Consider the following 15406-nt stretch of genomic DNA (forward strand, 5'->3'; position numbering starts at 1 on the left):
TTCACTAGTATGTATGTCTTTGGACGATTGTTTTATGATGAAAAGTGGCATGAACCGTGACTGTTGTGATTGTTTTTCTTCCCTTGTGCATTGTTCTCAGACACCTCGACCTTTTCAGGTTTGTATAAGAATTGGTGACTTCATTTTCATGTCTTTCTTTTTAAAATATATGTGTTTTGTTATCATAATTTGCACTTGATATGTATCGATTTTAGTTGAGATAGTTAGTCTTAATGATTTAGGTGTCTATGTTATCAAAGTTTAATTCTTTTGATGTTTTTGAACGCTAAGTAAAGTTTCATACTTTTTCTTGTTTGTCAACGCTTAAGTATTATGAACTTGTATTATGATGACTTTTTTTTATGAGTACTGACTGTGGTGATTGTATTTGTTTCATTGTATACAGGTATGGAGATGGATCAGTTGCCAAAAACCCTATTCAAAGAGGGAACGGAAACACAAGTTGAGAAGGTCAACAACACTTGTCGAACTTCCATACTTAAGAAGGTGGAGAAGTATGTTGAAGCAGAGTACAAGGAAGTGTTGGGTGATCCACTATTTTCTCAGGTTATGGATATTTATGTGCACAAGCTTCAGTATTCAGGGAGAGTGATCCACAGCTTCGTTTGTAAGTAGCTTCTGACCGCAAAGCGCCATGAGTTGTGGTTCCATTTTGCTAGGAGGGCTCTCAGATTTTCAATGCAAGAATTCCATGCGATCACTGGTCTGAAATATAAAGACGACGAGCCTGACTTGGATATTGATAACTGGAGAGGTGATAAAGGGTTTTGGAGTAAGTTGCTGCGGAGAAAAGGAAAAATTAGCCTACAACAAATCAGGAAGGTGCATTTGAAATCTTGTAATACATGGTCTCATGTTGATAGGCTGAGGATGGGGTATTTGTGTGTGATTTCTGGTCTGGTTATGGCGAAGGATGAGAAGGTGTGCATCCCACACAAGTACATCAAGCTGGTTATTGATTTCGATAAGATGAGAAAATATATGTGGGCTCTTCACTCTTTTGATGCGCTTGTGACTTCCATTACTGAAGCTAGGGATAAAGTGAAGACGCAGAACAGTTATGTCATAGATGGATTCTCTTATACACTTCAGATTTGGTTGATGGAGGCTATTCCAGACATCGGGTCTCTTTTGGGTAAGAAGCTCAAAGAAGGGGTCACTAGCATGAGATGCAGAAATTGGAAAGGATCTGCTAAGGTTTCATATGAAGATATTATTAGTATTGAGTCCGATTTTGCATCCACTGTAAGTTTTGATACCTTTAATCAATGTGATTGAATTTCATGATTCTTAATCTTTGTGTTTAATTTTTGAACTTTGTTTTTTTTGTAGGGAGTTGTGTTTCCATACATCTCTTCAACTGGAAATGGCAACATCATTGTTGATGCTGGGTTTGAGCGAGACGATGAGATGAATGACGAAAGGGTCGATCTGATCATTGACATGTACAGAAAGAAGTATGAATGGAGTAAGCATGTTTGGGGTTATCAGGAAACTGAACAACCATATGCGGACAGTTCTGAGGATGATGGTTCAAAGGAAGAAGAGGCTGGAGAAACAAGTGACTGTGGAATGGAAGAAGAAATAGAAACCGCCCATGTGTCTCCTGCAAAGAAGAGAAATAACCAGTATCAGGATATTGGAGCCGAGTCAAGGAAGAAGAGGTTACTTTGCCAAAGATCAACCGACAAATACAAAGATCTTGAAGAGGGTATGAAGTCCTATATCCAGGGTATGTTTAAGTCTTCTTTTACTGCCTTAGGGCTTGAGGTCCGCGAATTAATTGATGACCAGTTTACCAAATTAGAGCAGACGATCCTTTCATCTCAGACTCCAGTTGGTGTTCCGGCTTATACTCAGACTCATGGTGCTGCTCCGGCTTATACTCAGACTCATGGTGCGGCTCCGGCTTATACTCAGACTCATGGTGCTGCTCCGGCTTATACTCAGACTCATGCTGCTGCTACGACATCTACTCAAGCTCCTGGATCGGATTCTACTCTTTCTCCTACTCCTACTCCGGCGTCTACTCACGCTAGTGCTCCTGCTACTACTTCCCGCGCTCGAGCTTCTCGCAACAAAGCTTTGGTTCCTTCTCACACTGGTGGTCCTGCAACTGCTGCTACGACAAGGTCTCAGACAAAGGTAAATAAGAAATAGATCTTTTCTCATGTATTTGAATTCTCTTCTTGCGGTTTGTATTTGGTTACTGTTCTTGCGGTTTGTAATATTATTGTATGGATGATGTTTTGTTAGATGTTTGTAATATTGATGTAAGGATGATGGTTTGTTTGCGGTTTGTAATATTTTGAAGTAAGGATGATGTACTGAAATTGCATGTATTTGATGTTGTCTTATATATGTTTTAAAAGTATTAATGTCATGTTTTTCTGTTTATAACCAGGATCCAGAGTTGTCTGATGTGTTTGGCAGCTTATTTGACACTATAGATTTCAATTTAGGGACCCAAGAGCACTTACAAAAGACAATGGGCAAGCTTACACAAGAGTCGCATGTTAAGGGGTTTGATCCATCTCAACAGATCTTCAACCGACCATTCTTGAATGATATAGATGATCCAGAAGTCCGTTGCAAAGACAGCGACTATGAATTGGTTTTTGTTCCAGAAGACAAATTTTCCAAACTAATTGAATGGATCCTCAAGCCCAAGTAAGTAATATTTGTATTGTTTTACTATTTTTCTCAATTTTCCTCACAAACATCGTCTTACTACTGCTTTCTATTTACAGAGTACTCCAGATTGGGCCATCTAAATTTAATGCAGAGTTGGTTTCGCGTATAATGGAGCCTAATGAATGGTTGAAGAACAATGTGAGTTTAGCTTAGACTTAATTTGCAGATTGAATTATGTTATTGGTTCTCATTCCTTAAAAAAATGCATTGTCTTTTTCAGGACATGGACGCCATGATGTATTTGTTTCGGGAAAAAACCTCATTGCGTCGGTGGAAGCCAAACCGAGTAGCATTTATGAACTGTATGTTCAGTAATCAGATCATCACCGCCTACGACAAGTTTGATGGGAACAGAGGTGAGCTTCTCGAGTATGGAAGAGGTGAGCTTCCATATCATGGAAGCACAGGTTCGGTTTGGAGTGTTGATGTCGATCGTCTCTACATCCCTATTTGTGTCAACCAAATCCATTGGATCTCTATGTGCGTCAATCTTGTGAACTGGACTGTTGAGGTCTTTGATTGTGGGGGTAAGAAGAACAACAAGACCGTGGAAGCATTTGACGTCCCCATTCCACGAATCGTCAAGGCTGTCCAGTCATCAGATAAGAAGAAAGATTTCAACGTCAAACAGTATGCTGTTTCATATGTCCCGATGCGCGCCCTAAACACGAGTGGCAATGATTGTGGTGCTTATTCGTTGAAGTTCATAGAGTGCCATCTACTTGGTTTAGATTTCTCTTTGGTGAATGACGAGAACATCCAAGAAGCCCGACACAAGATAGCGTTTGATCTTTGGGAAGCAGCAAATGATGAGGCCTTGCAGTATTGAATGTCCACATTTAAGCCTCCAAAGCGTGCTCCGGAGAAAACGGTTGAACTCTTTTGAGTTCATGATTGTTGTCTTTGATAGTTTGTGGTTTATCATTTCAGTTCATGCACTACTGTTATTGTTTTGAAACTGATCTACTATTTCAGTTCATGATTATTGTTTATGTTTCGAAACTGATATATTAATTGATTTAGGGTATAGGGTTTCAACCCTATCTAATTTATTTTAGTTCATGGTTAATTGTTGTTGTTGGTTATGATAATTTTCATTTTAAATAAGAACGGGTTGAAACCCCTTCATTCATTACGGTTCAAACCCCCAAATTCGATGTTGAACCCCTAAATTCGATTTGGTTCAAACCCTATACCCTAAATCATGTTATAGGGTGTAGTATTTAACAAGAGTAAATAAGAATTCTGTGTTTAACAATTTCCTTACAATATAGTATGTAACATGACGATTTTAATTGATTACTAAGATATTTTTACAGATTAGTATTTTTAAATTTTGTCTTCATATAATTCTCAGAAGTCGATTTTTTTTGTATTAGAGTGTAGTATTTTAGCAGCTAATATAAGTGTTATAGAGTATAACCCAATTACGGTTTATACCCACTAGGCCCACCCGAAAATGTTTAAAACCCGGGTCCACACAACCCAAAACACGTGAGTTTCGTTTCATTTGTCGAAACTTGAGAAAGTAAAGTAGAGAGAAAAGGAGATTAGGGTTCTTTATCTGCGAATCTAGCAACGAAATCTCAATGACCAGTTCGTCAATATCTTCTGCTCGTTTTCCTCGAATCTCTACTCATGGTATGCCTACAAGATGTTGGTGTGGCGAGGGCATAACCACGTTTGGTTCATCGACGGCGGAGAATAGGTATCGACGATTCTACCAATGCGAAATCGCAAGAGATGTAAGTCCCTATTTTGATTTCGTGTTGCAGATTAAACCATACTATATCGCTAGAGAAAAACTGAGAATCATCTATTTAAATGGGTTGATGAAGCTTTGATTGAGGAGATTCGGATGGTGGATGCGAAACATGAGAGGGTTGCTCAAGGGATTACGAAGTTTGAAGAAAGGGTTATGGAAAAGGTGAAGTCTGAGATGGTTAGAGTTGAACATCAGATGTCCGAAAAGCTTAAAGAGAAGGTAGACTTGGAGATTGCTAGAGTTGCACAAGAGATGAAACATAAGCTAAAGATAGCAACTGTGGCTATGGTAGTTGTAGGAGCAATCGTAGGAATATGGACTTCTCTTAGTGTATGAGCAAGTTCTAGTGGTCGGTTGCTTGTTGTCTGATTTTGATTTTCCTCAGAATCTCTTAAGTTTGCAGTATTGTTTTTCATTATTTTGACTAATATACACTCTTTGGATTCTTGTTTACAGTCGTTGGCTTTATAAGCAGCTTCAGTTCACAATATAAGTAATATTTTTTAAAGAGTAAAAGTTGCAGAGAAACCTATTGATCAGCTTCGTTTTACGAAGGAATGATTGCATAAAATTAAGTAAACCATATCCAAGAACAAGAAAATCCAGAAGCAAGAAAACAAAGCAAATCAAGTAACCAACATCATAATGAAAAACAAGAAAATCCAAAACAAATATATGTCTAAATAGCTCTGTCACACGTAGCCCTGTTATGATTCTCTTCGCCACATCGACTGCACATGCGCCTCTTTTTTTCTTGAGCTCCTTGTGATGAACGGAGCTTGTCTTCAACAGTCTCATACCTGCGTTTTCTTCTCCTTCCTGCTCCTCTTCTTGATTCAGGAGCTAGCACACTGGCATTCCGAACAGTATCTGGAACCACCCAAATATCCTCAGGAACACCTATTGGATTGATAGTTTCTTCATAAGCTGTTCTCCAATTGGAAGTCGTGAACATGAAATCCGTTAGTGAGGATGGGGCTCGGCCAACTGTTAAACCAGCCTTGATTGCGTGTCTACATGAGATTTTTAGTAGGTCGTATTTCCCACAAGAGCAGGTTCTTCTGTCCAAATCAACCAGGCAGTCGATTGTATCTCCGCGAACCAAAAAACGATGCTCGTTAATTGGCTGGACAAGAAACGTTTTACCCTTGTTAATCCGTCTATCTATCTTTTTCTCGATGGCAATAGTTAATGGTTTTGTGTGCTTCCTGCTTCGTGTGCGTCGTTCGAAGAACCAACGAGTAAGCATTTCTCTGATGCTATCCAACAAAGGAATGACTGGATACTCTCTTGGTGAGCGCAAAGCAGAGTTTATTGACTTAGCCGGGTTTGTCGTCCTGATGTCGTACTTGTATCCTTGAAACTGACAGCGAGCCCACTTTGTAACATCTGCATCTCTTAAATATTTTCCAATAGCTGGACTAATATTGCACACAGCTTCGAATCGCTTCTGAAAATCAACAACTCTATAAGCTTTAGAAGCTTTTGCAATCAATCCAACCACTCCTTTTCCTCTGTAATGTGTGACCACATTATTTAACAAATGGTGAATACAAATTCCATGTTGAGAAAGAGGATACACATTCTCAAGCCCCTTACAAAGTGAGTTATTTCTGTCCGACACAAAGGCAAGAGCATGCTCGTCCGGAACAACAACCTTTAGTTGTCTGAAAAACCAATCCCATGAACGATCATTTTCCGAGTCCACAACCGTAAATGCAATAGGATACAAGTTGGAGTTTCCATCTAAAGCCGTCGCAACGAGTAATACTCCTTTGTATTTGCTCTTCAAAAATGTCCCATCAACAACAAGAACTTTTCACATGGATGTATGAAAACCTCGTACTGATTGCCCAAACGAAACAAAGAGAAATCTGAATTTACCATCAACATCGGTTTCGTAAAAGGTTCGTGTTCCTGGATTAGCTTCTTTCAGCATGTGCAAGTATTTCGGATTTTTTCCAAAACTCTGCTCGGGAATGCCTCTAACCAGACTAATCGCATACTCACGAGCGTCCCACACTAATGATTTAGATATCTCGCATCCATGTTCCATTCTCATAATCTGTATGATATCATCAGCTTTGGGACCTTCTTTGACACCATCATACCTATGCATTATTAGACTCCCAATAGTTTTTGCAGAAGCTGTCCGACCACCATTATTCATACTTGACGCAGCACATGTATGATCCGCCACATATTTTTTGATGATGAAATATGTGGATCCTGATAACCCCTCAGCACGAACACTCCACTCACACTTTTGTCCACGCATCGGATGTACCAAAGTTTTCTATCTGAATTCACAACTTTGTAATCGAAGTTATTCTTCATTGCTGACATTTCCAATGCTGCTTTCAACTTTGATTTGTTTTGAAACGTTTCACCCCTCTTCACAACATCCTTCAAAGAGAACCAAACACTTATTCCCTTATCCTTTTCTTTTACACTTAAGTCAGCATCTTCATCTTCTCCTGGGGCATTCGAGTTACATTCGTCTTCACCATCCTGGCTCGATTCACAAGAACTACCAATGCCATCCCAGGTGAAAATGAGGAAGGCTCACCTCGCTCTCTGCCAGACGCGTTAGATTGCTCCTTATCAAGCTCAATGTTGTCGTTGTTTGGATTGACATGTGAAATAGACACACACAACCTTGAAGAAGCTTTTCCACGTACATATGTAAGAAAATTCTTGACTTGCCGATCATTCTCAATGATAACTGGAGGACAGTCTATCGTATTGATTAACTCCATAGGTAAGTAGGTTAACTCAAGCTCGATCGTTTTGGTCAATTCCAAAATCCTCAAAAACCGTAGTCCTTAGATCTTCAAAGGAACTTGTCAATTCAACAACAAGTACTCTTCCTCCTTTTTCCTTATCAAAAGCAAATCCCCATCCTTTACAGGGATCAAATTTCCACACCCCACAAGAGGCATAGATATGCATGTTATTCAACAAGGGATTCAAATTTTTGGGGTGGTTTCAAAATTAATCAAGAACTTGTGAAGAAGAAGAAGAGAGGTCACAGTTTTTTTTAAAAAACATAACTTTAGGAAACACGCAAAATTTGGGAAATTAAAGATTTATAAAAAAAATTTCAACAGATTTTAGAGAGATTTAAGGAATATTTTCGAAAATAATTCGAATTTGGCAGAACATGCATTCTGCTGCCAGTAGATTGTATATATGATGGTAGATACGATGGCAGAATGTATAATCCGGCAGAGATAGGTTATAGTATCTTAGTAGATAACGAAATATTACCATGGTAGAGTATTAGTAACTGGCAGATTATATGATTCCGACCCAGTAGATATATAGGAGACATTAGTTCATGAAATCTTTCGGGGTTCAGATCGTAAGCAAAACCGTAACCTTTTCTTTCTGCGGTAGTAGACATATTACGAAATCGTAGATTTTAACATCTTCAAGCGCCAGATATATATGTAGTTAACCGAAACTACGATCTACATATCCGTAGTTAGTAGATTCTGTTTTCTGCGATCTGAAGATCAAAATATGAAATTATGTTACACTAATATTTAGTCAGCCAAATTATTTTTCATATGATTGTTTCATGTTTATGTACATTTTGAATAATTTTTTATATTTTTCTGACTATTAAAATAATTGATATGAATTTTTGAAGTTGGCGAGGGGTATCTAAGTCCAAATTCGACCAAAAAAAGATTTATGATATAGGGACAATGTAGTTGTTCTTCCGTGGTGTTTTGGCGATTTTTTCTAAAAAATTAGACGAGTTTTGCCACTTGTTTTGCTGTAAGAATATATATTATTTTAACTTGTAAAGAAAGTGAAACCGTTTCAATTGTATTTATAGAGAAATCATAGTCACGTTTATTCACGTTTGTCACAAAATTTGCCACATTTTCGTTTTTGTCACGAAAATAATCACAAAATTGATCACCAAGATTCCTGTGACTTAAATTTGAATATATTCCCTGACATATGTGCTTTTACAGACAGATGAGAGAAAAATTCACGTTTCCGCCACTGATTTTTCATGGCTTCTGTTTTTATTATCTTAAAATACTGACACTTTTACTCGACTGATTGGTTGGATGTTTTTGGTGGAATGGTCACGAATTAAAAATTTGGCCAACATTTTTTAGACGACTTAATATAAATATCTTGGGACACAAAAATTTCGTTGCAAATCATAGCTAATTTTTCATGTGTTAGTCACGTTTATTTTTGTGACAAGCTGGAGACGAAGTGTTCGTGGCTATATCGTGACTAAATTTTGTCACCTTTTGCTCGTGACTAATTTGTGGCTATTTTGCCATGAAATAGACACGTTTAGTCACATTTTTTGTTTCGTAGCAAAAACATAAACATTTCGTGATTATCTTCAAAATAGCCACAATTTGATCATGATCAGTGACTATTGCCAGCTATTCTACTAGTTTAATGAATATTGACGAATGATAAGGGATATGGGATTCTGTCTTCTGATGAAGGAATGATCTTGGCCCTAAAATAGATCCACACAAGAGGAGCCATACGTCAAGCATATTATTGTTTCAAGACATATTCGCAAAGGCGTTGTTGATCCATAGCTGCTTTACCATTCATAAGCCAATCCACCGATGAGGTGCTGTTTCTGAAATGTCTATAAGATATCATGAAGATAACATAAATGGTGTCAATCCTAGGCATGCCTTTTAGATGTTGCACTCTAACTTGATGCTTAGTTGTTTAGTGGTGGCTGATTGATCCAAATAGGATGGCCTAAGAAAAGTTTATTGATGGTCATAGAATTGTATGCAGTTCGAGATGACTGATTATGATTATCATCTTTGTTTTTTTTTTTTTGTCCAATATCAACTTTCATTAGCCAAAGTGTGAATACGTGATTACAACCACATAAAATTTTGACCCGACAGGATCTAGTATCACCTAGAATCACTAAGTTGGATACTACACTACCTAATCGAGAATGTCATTGTATTTTTCACCACAATGAGCCAAGTTCCCACAACTCAAGATAAACCGACTGTTAAACCCTAAACTTAGACCACGAGATGCAAAAGTAGTAACTTGCACCAGAAAAACCTGACATTTAATCCATTAAACCTTCCGCTCTAACTGTTGATCGCCTAATGATATGCTTTCAGACCGTGTACCAGCTGTATCATCACCATAGGTGCATATCGAACAAACCCCATCCTTCCAGGCTGTCACTCTACCTCACTCCTTAGCCTGAAACCGAATATTGACGTCCGGATTGAAAGTCGAACCTTGACGACAGCGCTGGGAAGGGTGTATATATTCACAACTTCAAAAAATGCAGAGGCCTTACCACCGACGCAACCAAACGACCATCACCGGCGCTGGGATGTAAGTCTTCGCCGTGCTATCCCCGCAGCAGGCTCTTCTCCGGTTGACCATTCCGACGTCAAACCCTTTTCCGTCGTCTTCGAGCACCAAAGAAACAAATCTTCTTTCCGTCACCCATTGCACCACTCCTCCAACCATCTCACGGTCGCAGGGGAAAGAAGATCCGGGTCATGGAGACGTCTCACCAAAGCCACATCCGTCGTCGGGAGGGCTCAGCTGTAGATCTAAAATGGGGGAAGTCAGATCCAGCCAAACCCTTGGTTCTAAAATCCGACCCTCGCCTCCACCGTCCTCCTTGGGTCTCGCCGTCACTCTAGAGAAGCCGGTATCCATCCCCGTCGATCTCGAAGAATCTCCGGAGGGGAATCGACAGCTCAAAGCTTCGTGCATATCAACCTAGGTACAAACAGATGCTGTGAGGGCAAAGAGAAACCGAGATGGGAGAGAAAGGTTACACCTCTGGCGTCGATGAGCCGACGGTCGGAGCTAGGTCTCTGATGGTAGGGTTTTCGCGAGTTGGGAGAGAGAGGATTCGGGGTTCTTTCTTTTATGATCATCATCCTTGTTGATGTATATGTTCAATATCATTTGGTTGAACTTCTAGTCCTTCACACCAATTTTTAATAATAAACTCGTCATCGGATGTTGATTGTCGACCATTTCTGTATTTTTCATTTGTTTCGTAAGTCTATTATAGTTTCGTTTTTAAGTGTAGGATATCTATATTGCACTTCCGCTTTTTCATCGACCTGTATAAATTAGCATTCCATCTTTTTCTTTTTTAACTCAAAATGTAATTTAATTCCAAATCAGGAGAAAAGTGTGTGTTTCAAAAATTGTGGGGACACACACACACATATATAAAATCAAACACTTCAATATATAAGCTTCAACCATAACATGATGAGTCATTGTTACATAAGATCTAGTTTGATTTTTTTTTTATTTTAATAATATTTTTCTTAGCAATGTCTCGGGAGATTTAACAACTAGGAAAAGGGACCTTACAAAAATCTAAGACTTTGCGAGCGTTTGGAGAAGTAACATACATACTATAGGCTGGGTTTCGAATATAACCACAAAGACATGGTTTCTGCTCTACCAGTTTGTCGCAACATTCTGTAGTCGGGTCTCCTGTCAAGGTCATTGCTGGTAAGCATGGGGCGAGTTCTGTCACAACACACGATTGTGCCACTTCTCCGAAACTTTCAACCCTGGTTGCTCTAATTGGAACAGGAGACGACATGGCGATTATCACGAATGTGATGAGCATTAGAGTCGTAAACTTCATGTCGTGAAAACCTAGAGGAATTTTTTTTGCTTTAAAATTTTTTGGTCTTTTTATCGAAGTATTTGTGAGATTGGGATTTGAGGTATTCATGATGGTAAAAGCTGGTATATATAGAGATGGGGAGATTTTATATGTGGTCGTAACGGACAAATATTGTTCGACTTATCTCGTTGAAGAAACGCTCATGCAAGTGGCCATTACACTTGGCCATCATGCGGAAGAAGGTCATGAACCAGAAACAGACAAAATATGCTCACACAAGTTTCGTGCAGGTTGTTGATTTAATAAACCAAATTCTGATTAACAGCTGTGTTTTATAAATAAAAGACAGAAGTAGCAGACTAATTTTTTGCCAGAGCATGACGTATTTGTGACAATTTGACAACAGTTTTAGTTTTTTTTTTTTTTTTTTTTTTTTTTTTTTTGAATGAATGTTAAATTTTATTCATCAAAAAGCATGTTTACATCATGTGTGATCCTATTTCAAAAGAAAAACCCTTTACAATAGATCTTCTAAATCAGAAACTATATTCTTGTCTCAAACCAAAATTGGAGAACTCTTTCCATACCCTTCCTCCTATCCCTCTTAACCAAACTCAGCTTGTTTCTTATACCCTTATCAATGGTCTTCTTCAATATAGCTATAGGCATAGCCTTCTCCCCATATCTTATTCTGTTCCTTTCTCGCCAGATTGCATAGATAGCTGATTGAAATGCATATCTGATGCAGAAAGACCTCATCCTCACTCTGCTACCATCACATATAAGAGGCACAATAATGGACCAGACATTGGAGTATGAGCTTCTCAGAATTCCAAGAGTAAGATATTCCCAAACTTGTGAAGAATAGGAACATTCAAAGAATAAGTGACTTTTGGACTCCATTGCCATTTTACAGAGGACACAAATAGAATCCACTCCTTGATTCCATATAGCAAACCTATCCATGGTGGAGAGTCTGTCCAGCATAGCCAGCCAAGACATAAACGCGAAATTTGGTGTAGCCATAGCAAACCAAACCCCTTTAGCCCAGTTACAGCATACATAAGTTTTACGTATCATCAGCCACGTCTCCTGAGTTACGAATCTTGATTTGAAACCCGACCTCCATTGCCAAAGATTTACATCCTCCACATCCTCTCTTAGTTTCTCTTTCACGCTAGCCAACTCCACTTCAATGTCATTAAGAAGCTCAGTTCGATGCCTTCTTCTTCTTCTATTACCCAAACAGACTTCTTCAATTGTAGCTTCTCTCTTAATTCCCAAATCTATTATTCCTCTATCTCCAAATAGATCAACCATCACTCCCCGGTCTGAATAGTTATCATACCAAAAAGAAACATGTCGACCATTTCCTATCTCCTTTTTAAAGAAAGGTTTGGCAGTTTCTCTCAACTTCAAGATTTTTTTCCACATCCAAGATCCCAACTGTGTCTTCCCACTAATTGCCCAAAAGTTCTTATTCTTCAAAAGATAAGTCTTAATCCATCTTCCCCAAAGAGAATCCCCCGTCAACAATCTCCAGATAATTTTTAACCCATAGACCATATTAACTTCCTTTAAAGCTCTTATTCCCAGACCTCTTTCATTCTGCAGCTTACATATATCACTCCACGCCACTTTTGCTCCAGTTGATTTAAGAACCGGACCAGACCATAGAAAAGAAGCACACAGCTGTTCAACCTCTTTAATGCACTGACTTGGCAATCTGAACACTGATGCCCAGAAGTTAGCAATACTCACTAGAACTGCCTTGATTAACTGCAGCCTACCCGCATAAGATAAATGCCTACTGGTCCAAGTACCTATCTTATTCCTGATTTTTTCCAGAAGAGGTAAGTAGTCTTGCTTTCTCATCACCTGGGTCATAAGGGGAAGACCCAAATACCTTACTGGAAGGGAACCAACAGCAAAGGGAAAGTTCCTCAAGATTCTGCTCTTTTCTTCTATAGAAACTCCAGCCATATAAAGAGTAGACTTCTCGATGCTGATGCTCAACCCCGACCACTTTGTGAACTCTTCGAATACAGATAAAGCTCCCTCTATTGACTCCTTAGAACATTCGACAAAGATCATCAAATCGTCGGCAAAACAGAGATGTGTAAGAGATAGAGCTTGACACCGGGGGTGATATTTAAACTTCTTCTCCCTCACCGCCCTATCTATCTTATGAGAAAGCATGTTCATGCACAACACAAATAGATAAGGGGAGAGAGAACAACCTTGCCTCAGACCTCTTGAACTCTGGAAATACCCTCCTAGTTCACCATTAACTTGAACAGAAAATGATGGAGTTGTGATACACAATTTTACCCAGTGTATGAAGCTTTGAGGGACTCCAATCGCCTCGAGACTTTGAATCACAAATGACCACTGAACAGAGTCGAAAGCCTTCGAGACATCAATTTTCATCACACAGCGAGAAGATATTGTCTCCTTATGATAGTCCTTGACGAGCTCTGAAGCTAACAGGACGTTTTCCATCAAAAGCCTTCCACTAATAAACGTAGACTGGTTTTCTGTGATCAACAGAGGAAGAAGAAGCTTGAGCCTATTAGCAAGAATTTTTGAAACCACCTTATATAGAACATTGCAACATGCAATAGGTCTATAATCCTTCATTTCTAAAGAGTCTGCTTTCTTTGGTACTAGAGCCAGGATAGTAGAATTAACCCCTTTAGGCAAAAACCCATATTTAAAAACAGACTGGACAGCAACCAGGAAGTCATGAGCTACCACAGACCAAGCAGACTTAAAGAATTCACAGGGATACCCATCCGGACCAGGAGACTTGTTAGAAGGCATGTCAAATAAGACTTTACGAATCTCTTCCTGAGTAACTTCTGCTTCCAAGAGCCGACAATCCTCCGATGAACAACGGATTTCCATTAGTTCCTTTAACTCTTCAGTAGTAGTACCAATATAAGAATCAGGTTTATGGTTAAGAAATTCAGAGAAGAATCTCACTGCTTCTTCTTTTACCTCCAACTGCTTAGTAACAATTCTTCCATCCTTGCATCTTATCTCACGAATGGCATTCTGAGCTTGTCTAGACCGAATAGCATTGTGGAAAGTTTTATTATTCTGATCCCCCTTATCTAGCCAATGCAGCTTCGCTCGCTGTTTTAGGAAATCCTCTTCTAAGCTAGCAACATGTATCCATCTTCCATAAGCCTCCACTTCTTCTCTTATAGTGACATCATTTGGATTAGACAATGTTTGCTGCTGCTTGTCACATAGAACTTCATGCGCCTCTTTCGTTTTCATTGTGAGGTTGCCAAGCTTTTCCTTACCAATATCTCTAATTAGCGGCTTCAGATTTTTGAGCTTCTTTGAAAATCGGAACATCGCTGAGGTAGAGTGGAATAAAACCGGAGTTGATTCCCAATAATCCCTGATCTTAGGTAAGAAACTTGGCAAGCTTCCTATCACATTCACGTACTTGAACGGTCTTCTAATTTTCTCATTGGGGGGAAGAAGTTGTACCTTACATCTCATATATTCAGAACACCCTCCAGACTCGAACACTGAGTAGGCATTAGGAAACTTCTGAAGAGCAGCGTCATTCACAAGAACTCTATCCAGTTTTTTACAGATCATCCTATCTTCTCTCTTATTACACCATGTGAACAACGGCCCTTGAGACCCCAAATCTGACAAATTACAATGAAGAACCATCCTCTGGAAGTCTCTCATTCCACTAGGAAGTCTTCCCAAATCCGAAAATACCGAACTCTCCTCAACCTCCAAAATCTCATTAAAATCCCCCATGATATTCCATGGTTTATTTCTAAATAAAACTGAGTCATTATGGTGACAAAGGTCTTCCCACAGCTCCTTTCTCCCCTCAGTAAGATTATTTGCATAAACACAAGTACAAAAAAACTCCTCTTGATCTTTCAAACCAACTGAACAAGTGATCAATTGATCTGATTTATAGACCGGCATTATACATACCTCATCCTTCCATACAAACCAGATCCTCCCTCCTTGACTATTCTCATAATTCATCATATAAGACCAACCCCTAAATACAGAATTTAAGATACCCTCCGCTTTCTTCTCCTTCACTCTTGTCTCCAAAACACTCCCAAAAATCAATTCATTATTTCCAACCCACTCTCTCACTATGGAATGCTTCAATGGTTTGTTAAATCCGCGCACATTCCAAAATAAACTCGACATGATTAGTTGATTCGGCGAGAAGACCTTATACTCTTAAATGTGTTAACAGCCTGAGTCCTAGCCTTCTGACCTCTTCCTCTACC

The 15406-nt window shown here is 39.0% G+C and overlaps 4 protein-coding genes across 4 annotated transcripts; 2 read left to right on the plus strand and 2 right to left on the minus strand.

Annotated features, from left to right (window-relative positions):
- The first annotated feature begins 408 nt into the window (after positions 1-408).
- LOC106429422 lies at positions 409-3544 on the plus strand. The gene is made up of 7 exons (XM_013870169.2): positions 409-596; positions 681-785; positions 885-1266; positions 1354-2166; positions 2426-2691; positions 2772-2853; positions 2936-3544. Exons 1-7 carry the CDS (start codon positions 409-411, stop codon positions 3542-3544), a joined length of 2445 nt encoding a protein of 814 aa, XP_013725623.2.
- Positions 3545-4304: 760 nt separating this feature from the next.
- LOC106429421 (uncharacterized protein At4g04775-like) lies at positions 4305-4816 on the plus strand. Its single transcript, XM_013870168.1, has 2 exons — positions 4305-4460; positions 4514-4816. The coding sequence occupies exons 1-2, from the start codon at positions 4305-4307 to the stop codon at positions 4814-4816; spliced, it is 459 nt and encodes a 152-aa protein (XP_013725622.1).
- A 343-nt stretch (positions 4817-5159) lies between these two features.
- LOC106429420 lies at positions 5160-7239 on the minus strand. Its single transcript, XM_013870166.1, has 4 exons — positions 6976-7239; positions 6768-6886; positions 6365-6591; positions 5160-6295 (listed from the first exon to the last, which is right to left on the minus strand). The coding sequence occupies exons 1-4, from the start codon at positions 7237-7239 to the stop codon at positions 5160-5162; spliced, it is 1746 nt and encodes a 581-aa protein (XP_013725620.1).
- Positions 7240-10706: 3467 nt separating this feature from the next.
- On the minus strand, positions 10707-11236 carry LOC106445885 (non-specific lipid-transfer protein 2). Its single transcript, XM_013870156.3, has one exon. It carries the CDS (start codon positions 11226-11228, stop codon positions 10830-10832), a length of 399 nt encoding a protein of 132 aa, XP_013725610.1. The 5' UTR covers positions 11229-11236; the 3' UTR covers positions 10707-10829.
- Between the last annotated feature and the right edge of the window lie 4170 nt (positions 11237-15406).

This window comes from Brassica napus, chromosome C4, assembly GCF_020379485.1.
Source record: "Brassica napus cultivar Da-Ae chromosome C4, Da-Ae, whole genome shotgun sequence".
In the NCBI taxonomy this organism is placed as follows: Eukaryota; Viridiplantae; Streptophyta; class Magnoliopsida; order Brassicales; family Brassicaceae; genus Brassica; species Brassica napus.

Bases quoted from the DNA above. Each gene is read 5' to 3' on its own strand.
- LOC106429422 (XM_013870169.2), top strand. From the start codon at position 409: ATGGAGATGGATCAGTTGCCAAAAACCCTATTCAAAGAGGGAACGGAA. The intron at 597-680 runs GTATTCAGGGAG...CCATTTTGCTAG, and splicing joins ATTTATGTGCACAAGCTTCA to GAGGGCTCTCAGATTTTCAA. The intron at 786-884 runs GTTTTGGAGTAA...TCATGTTGATAG, and splicing joins AACTGGAGAGGTGATAAAGG to GCTGAGGATGGGGTATTTGT.
- LOC106429421 (XM_013870168.1), top strand. From the start codon at position 4,305: ATGACCAGTTCGTCAATATCTTCTGCTCGTTTTCCTCGAATCTCTACT. The intron at 4,461-4,513 runs GTAAGTCCCTAT...CTATATCGCTAG, and splicing joins AATGCGAAATCGCAAGAGAT to AGAAAAACTGAGAATCATCT.
- LOC106429420 (XM_013870166.1), bottom strand. From the start codon at position 7,239: ATGGAGTTAATCAATACGATAGACTGTCCTCCAGTTATCATTGAGAAT. The intron at 6,887-6,975 runs GTAACTCGAATG...TTCTCTTTGAAG, and splicing joins CCAGGATGGTGAAGACGAAT to GATGTTGTGAAGAGGGGTGA. The intron at 6,296-6,364 runs GTAAATTCAGAT...CCATGTGAAAAG, and splicing joins TTACGAAACCGATGTTGATG to TTCTTGTTGTTGATGGGACA.
- LOC106445885 (XM_013870156.3), bottom strand. From the start codon at position 11,228: ATGAATACCTCAAATCCCAATCTCACAAATACTTCGATAAAAAGACCA.